Source organism: Maylandia zebra, linkage group LG13, assembly GCF_041146795.1.
Source record: "Maylandia zebra isolate NMK-2024a linkage group LG13, Mzebra_GT3a, whole genome shotgun sequence".
NCBI lineage: Eukaryota > Metazoa > Chordata > Actinopteri > Cichliformes > Cichlidae > Maylandia > Maylandia zebra.
In genome coordinates this window covers 22,723,167-22,729,646 of record NC_135179.1, presented here as the reverse complement: position 1 = coordinate 22,729,646, position 6,480 = coordinate 22,723,167, and the positions used below count along the sequence as shown (strand labels likewise).

Genomic DNA, 6,480 nt, shown 5'->3' with positions numbered 1-6,480 from the left:
TGGGTCGCCTGGGCGAGGGTGTATGATGTTGTGAGACCCGAAACACCTGATGACCCTAGGATACATCACTGAAGATGCGTACCAGTGCATCCAGGAGATGTGTCTTTATAGTTTAACTCTGGCTGAGCCAGTGACGCCTAGGAAGAGTCTAGGTGACAACCAAGAAAGTTTGGTGACGACTGGAGAGACAGATGACAGCTCGGAAAGACGGCTCCAGGGGCAGGGTGGGCTAGCATCCCGGTCTGCAGTTTTCGCGAGAAAGCACCCAAAAAGCTATGGAAAGCCCTAAAGAAAGATACCCCCAGGAGACCCCGAGAGGGGGGGAGAATGAGGTCTCCAATCGGACGGACTTAAGGTTAACGACTAATGCAATGGAAAGGACTACGAGTAAGACATGTATCTGCGGCAAGCTGTGCAAGAACCAGCGTGGCCTAAAGGTCCATCAGGCTAGAATGAAATGTTTGGAGCGGCAGAGTGAGGTGCAACGCACAGGTCCTGAACCTGGTGAGACGCAGGAGGAGCCCGGCCAGGAGGCACCCCACAGAGCCCAGTCCCTCCATGCACAGGACTCTTCCAATCCAAGCAGTGTAGTTCCACAACAGCGGATTAAGTGGCCCCCAGCCAGCAGCCAGAGCGAGTGGCAGAAGTTTGATGAGGATGTCTCCAACATCATACAAGCTGTGGCCAAAAGAGGTGCCGACAGCAGGCTTAAAACAATGACCACCATCATAGTCAGCTACGCCTCAGAAAGGTTCGGCCTGATCGAGAAGTGTAACAACAAGACCCCTTACACCATGAACCGCAGGGCCATGAAGATTCATCAACTACGCCAGGAGCTTAGGAGCCTTAAGAAGCAGTTCAAGAACGCTGATGCGGAGGAGAAGCAAGCTTTAGAGGAGCTGCATAACATCTTGCGGAAGAAGCTGATTACCCTCCGTAGAGCAGAATGGCACAGGAGGCGAGGAAGAGAGAGAGCCAGGAAACGTGCAGCTTTCATTGCTGATCCCTTTCGATTTTCCAAACAATTGCTTGGGGTCAAGCGAAGCGGGCAGTTGGAGTGCTCAGCAGAGGAGGTGAATAACTTCCTTCATGAGACCACGAGTGACCCATTGAGGGAACAAGACTTGGGACCAAACAAAGCTCTCATCAACCCTGCCCCACCATCAGTAGAGTTCAAGTTGACGGAGCCAAGTTTGAAGGAGGTGTGTGAGGTCATCAAAGCAGCCCGCTCAGCATCCTCCCCAGGTCCCAGTGGCGTACCCTACCTTGTCTATAAGCGCTGCCCAGAGCTGCTCCACCACCTGTGGAAGATCTTAAAGGTGATATGGCGGAGAGGGAGAGTTGCTGATCAGTGGAGGTGCGCAGAGGGAGTCTGGATTCCCAAAGAGGAGGATTCGAAAAACATAAACCAGTTTCGGAGTATCTCGCTATTGAGCGTGGAGGGGAAGGTGTTTTTTAGCGTTGTCTCCCGGAGATTGACCGAGTTTCTCCTTAGAAACAATTACATTGATCCATCAGTTCAGAAGGGGGGAATCCCAGGAGTTCCTGGTTGCCTAGAGCACACTGGTGTAGTTACACACCTTATAAGAGAAGCACATGAGAACAGAGGCGACCTAGCTGTATTGTGGCTGGACCTAACTAATGCGTATGGGTCGATCCCACACAAACTGGTTGAGCATGCTTTGCACCTCCACCACGTCCCCAGCAAGATCAAGGACCTAATCCTGGACTATTACGCCAATTTCAGGCTTAGGGTCACTTCTAGGGCAGTTACTTCAGACTGGCACCGACTCCAAAAAGGTATAATAACAGGCTGTACCATCTCAGTTACGCTCTTTGCCCTGGCAATGAACATGGTGGTAAAGGCTGCGGAGGTGGAGTGCAGAGGGCCGTTAACAAGGTCAGGTGTTCGTCAGCCCCCTATCAGAGCCTATATGGATGACCTCACCATTACAACATCATCAGTTCCCGGGTGTAGGTGGATCTTGCAAGGTCTTGAGAGACTCATCTCATGGGCAAGGATGAGTTTTAAACCTTCCAAGTCAAGATCGATGGTACTGAAGAAGGGCAAGGTGACGGACAAGTTCCAGTTCTCAATTTCAGGAACCATTATTCCATCCATAACGGAACAACCAGTTAAGAGCTTGGGGAAACTCTTTGACTCCAGCCTGAAAGACTCTACTGCTATCCAGAAGGCAAATGAGGAGCTGGGAGCGTGGCTTATTAAGGTGGATAAGTCCGGCTTGCCTGGAAGATTTAAAGCCTGGATCTACCAGCATTCCATCCTGCCCCGAATCCTGTGGCCCTTGCTTGTCTATACAGTTCCAATAACTACTGTGGAATCCCTTGAAAGAAAGATCAGTGGCTTTCTTCGTAAGTGGCTGGGACTTCCCCGCAGTCTCACCAGCGCTGCCTTGTATGGGACAAGCAACAGCGTGCAGTTACCCTTCAGTGGTCTCACAGAAGAGTTCAAGGTGGCTCGCACACGAGAAGCCCTACAGTACAGAGATTCTAAAGACTGCAAGGTGGCATCAGCAGGCATTGAGGTAAGGACAGGAAGAAAGTGGAAGGCTGAGAAGGCAGTTGAGGTGGCGGAGTCACGCCTAAGGCAGAAAACACTAATGGGGGTCTTAGCAACAGGGGGAGCAGGCTTGGGGTACATCCCAAAGGCCCAGGTCAGCAGGGCACAGGGAAAGGAGAGACACCAGCTACTCCAGGAAGAGGTCCGAGCAGGTGTGGAGGAGGAGCGAGTAAGCAGAGCTGTAGGCCTTAAGCGGCAGGGAGCATGGACAAGGTGGGAGAGCACCTTGCAGCGCAAGGTCACCTGGGCAAACATCATGCAGGCAGACTTCCACCGGATCCGATTCCTAGTGCAGGCAGTATACGACACTCTGCCAAGCCCAGCAAACCTCCATTTGTGGGGAAAGAGCGAGACACCTGCCTGTCCCCTGTGCTCTGGAAGAGGGACCCTAGAACACCTCCTTAGCAGCTGCCCAAGGGCCCTGGCCGATGGTCGGTATCGTTGGCGGCACGACCAGGTGCTCAGAGTAGTTGCTGAAAAGATTGCCTCAGCAATCAGCATCAGCAAGCATCATCATGCTCCGAGGAAGGCAATCTCTTTTATTAAGGCTGGAGAGAAACCCCAGGGGCGCCCACATTTGACAACTGGCCTTCTCAACACAGCCTCTGATTGGCAGCTACAGGCTGACCTGGGTAAACAACTAAAGTTTCCTCAGAACATTGCAGAAACATCACTCCGGCCAGACTTGATAATTATTTCTGAGGCCTCAAAACAGCTGATCATGCTGGAACTCACAGTGCCCTGGGAAGAGCGGATTGAGGAGGCTAATGAAAGGAAACGAGGAAAGTACCAGGAACTAGTGCAAGAGTGCAGGGGAAGGGGCTGGAAGACTTTCTATGAGCCCATAGAAGTGGGTTGTAGGGGCTTTGCAGGACGATCACTCTGCAAAGTTCTAGGCCGGCTGGGCGTGGCTGGGGCAGCCAAGAAGAGGGCCATCCAGGCTGTGAGTGAAGCGGCAGAGAAAGCCACAAGGTGGCTGTGGATTAAGAGGGCTGATCCGTGGGTAGCTACTGGTACGCAAGTCGGGGCCTGATCACCCCCGGCTGGGTCGCCTGGGCGAGGGTGTATGATGTTGTGAGACCCGAAACACCTGATGACCCTAGGATACATCACTGAAGATGCGTACCAGTGCATCCAGGAGATGTGTCTTTATAGTATAGGATTGTTTTTTTTTTCTTTTTAAATCCAGATGTTTAGAGGAGTCTTTGAAGATTCTGGAAACAGCTTCTGAATCGACGTTGTCAAATGACCTTCTGGGTTTTTGAAAGATTATGGAACTGAAAATGGGATGCTTAGCTCTGTGACTTGAATTTATTACACAAACTGAGGATATTGTTATGTAGTCTGTGTGCTTTACAATGCTCTTGGCTGGTATTTTGACTAATGCTTTCCAATGACATATTACACATGCTTTCACCTTTGACATTAGAGCTTTTGTGTTAGTGGTCCCGACATGAAAAATGATACGTCACCAGATGCACGAGTTAATTATTCATCAGTACATTTGTAGTGCAGTCTAAGTATCTTGGAAGCTGTGCTGTGCACATTGTGTGAGGATTAAATTTAGAGAATCGAGCTGCAGTAATGCAAAAGACTGGATTCAAAAACGTTTATAAGTCTGAGAGGGTTGACAGCAACACAGGACTTCTGCTTCCTAGTGAGGATCACTAATGTATCAGATTAAAGAAACTGCTGCTGCTCGTGAACGCTCGGGGATTTAAGGCACACACTGAAGTTCAATCTGGAAAGAAAAAGCATTTTACCTCTGCGAACAAACATCGAAATAACATCATCCACACAAGTCTTTCCCGGAGGATTTTCTATGGTGATTCTCTCATCTCTTTATGAGACTTTTACATCTGAGCAACTTTATTCATAGCTCAAAGAGGAAACAATAGGGAATCCATCTTACGGTGTTTTGGATGTGAGAAGCAACGTGGCTCATGCTCATTCGCCTTACCTTGCCACTACTTTTCCAACAATAAAACATTACTCACGCTAAAAGCAGCTTAGAGAAATTAAATCACCATGTGTCCTGGCGGCTCAATAGACTTGCGTCTTCACTTGGATACACAAGAAGATACGATTAATCCTCTGGTGTTTGGGCACAGCGTAGAACTCTACATCACAGTAATTACTATCATCTATGCCAATTTACACCACATGATAATAGAAATCTAAAAAAAAAACTAAAAGAAAACTAAACAATTCAGGTAATTACACAACAGTGCTATCACAATAGTCTTGTTGCATTATTATTTATAAGTGCACGGGCCTGTGTTTGAGTCAGTCTCTAGGTCCCACTGGAGTCTGTGATATGTTTATGTGTTTATGCGAGTGTGTCACCCTCCCTTAGTGCCATTCTCAGTGTCAGTGTTGTAGTCATTCTGGCTACAGTTATCCCATCGCTGCGGTGGATTTACTGGCAACATGCCCCCCCTCCCAACACTCCCCTCCCTCCCCGGCCAGCTCTTTAATTACCCTGGCCTATTGATCCTCCAAGGGACATGGCACTCTGCAGCTGAACCTTGGCCTGCACCAGTTAATGACTGATTATTCCTCCTTAGGCCCTTGGGAATGAGCATGCAGTGTAGGGACAGAGGGAGCCTGAGAGCGCCATGCTCTGCAGCAGCATACCCACTTTCCACCGGCTCACCTGATTGCACAAGTGGCTCAAAATAGCATTTTGTACCTCTTGTTCTGCTAGCTCGAGGTTTTTGCCAAAGTGGACAACGAGTTTAAAAGTTTACACCATCAGGCTACTGTTACTTATTGCAACTGCTCCTGTATACGAGACATGTCTGTTTCTCCCAAGCAGGTAAAAAGACAAAAACATTTAAGTGAAATTGTGTTGTGTTGTACTTTTATGGCAGAGGCCCCGGGACACAAATGCGACAGAATGGCGTGGAATCCAGCAATGACATGATGATGTGCGAGGAAGTAGAGAAGGTCGTGAGACAGCAAAGTGTTGATGTAAATGCACAGAGTCCTTTGAGGTCACAGTGTTAATCTATTTTTTCCTATAATCATTTCACACTGTGCTCACACCTTGACGTCTTCTTCAAACTTGTCGGCCTACTCAAAGCAGACGGGTAGCTTTTGAAGTCAGAGCGAGTGCTAATCATCGGCAGAAACTTTAATGCTCCACGCTATTAAAGTCCTCCACTTTAAGTTTGCTTACATGCCCATTTTCTGCCCTTCTCAATCAATGGGAATAAGCTGGAGTAGCCAGTTCCTGGCTCTCTTTAATGAGAGCTGATGATGAGTAGTCAGTGGGGGTCCACATCGTGTCACTTTGACTGATGTTCTCAGAGGGGAGACATTGGTTGAAGTTCATCCTTTATGAAAGAAAAAAAAACATTGAATGGCATGCTTTTCTTACTGTTCTCTCTCCCTTTCATCCATCTTTTTTTTCTTCTTCTGAGAGCAACAGCTATGTCTGTTTGGAAACTGCAACTTTTCCCCCCTCAGGGATTGCCTGAGGGGGAAAAAGATAGTGCTCATGATGAGTGATCTTTAACAGTCACTCCTCTGGAACTGACACAAGTCAGAAAGATTAAGGGGAAAGTGCTGAATATTTCAAAGGAGAAGAAAGACAAAGATATAAATGCAGAAGGTAAAACGAGCCTGCGAGTTGATCTTATTCTTTGTATCACTGGTATAATATCAGGGACTTATAATCCTGATAAAGCAGCTTCTTTAAAGAGGCTATATCATACCAGTCTGTTGCTGTCATGGTCCTGGGTCATTTTGACCCAGTGTTCTTAGTTTTTCTGTAGTTTTGTATTTTGTTTCTTATGTCCATTGGATTGTTTGGTTTGGTATTTGGATTCCCTCTGTGTCCATGTTTTTATTGTGGTGTTTGCTCTGGTACCGTGTTCCCATCCTATGTGTTCTGT

At 47.9% G+C, this 6,480-nt stretch overlaps 1 protein-coding gene across 1 annotated transcript; it reads left to right on the top strand.

Moving 5' to 3' along the window:
- Positions 1-398: 398 nt before the first annotated feature.
- Positions 399-3,736, top strand: LOC112435758 (uncharacterized). The gene has a single exon (XM_076891802.1). The coding sequence runs from the start codon at positions 453-455 to the stop codon at positions 3,612-3,614; it is 3,162 nt and encodes a 1,053-aa protein (XP_076747917.1). The 5' UTR covers positions 399-452; the 3' UTR covers positions 3,615-3,736.
- Positions 3,737-6,480: the final 2,744 nt, after the last annotated feature.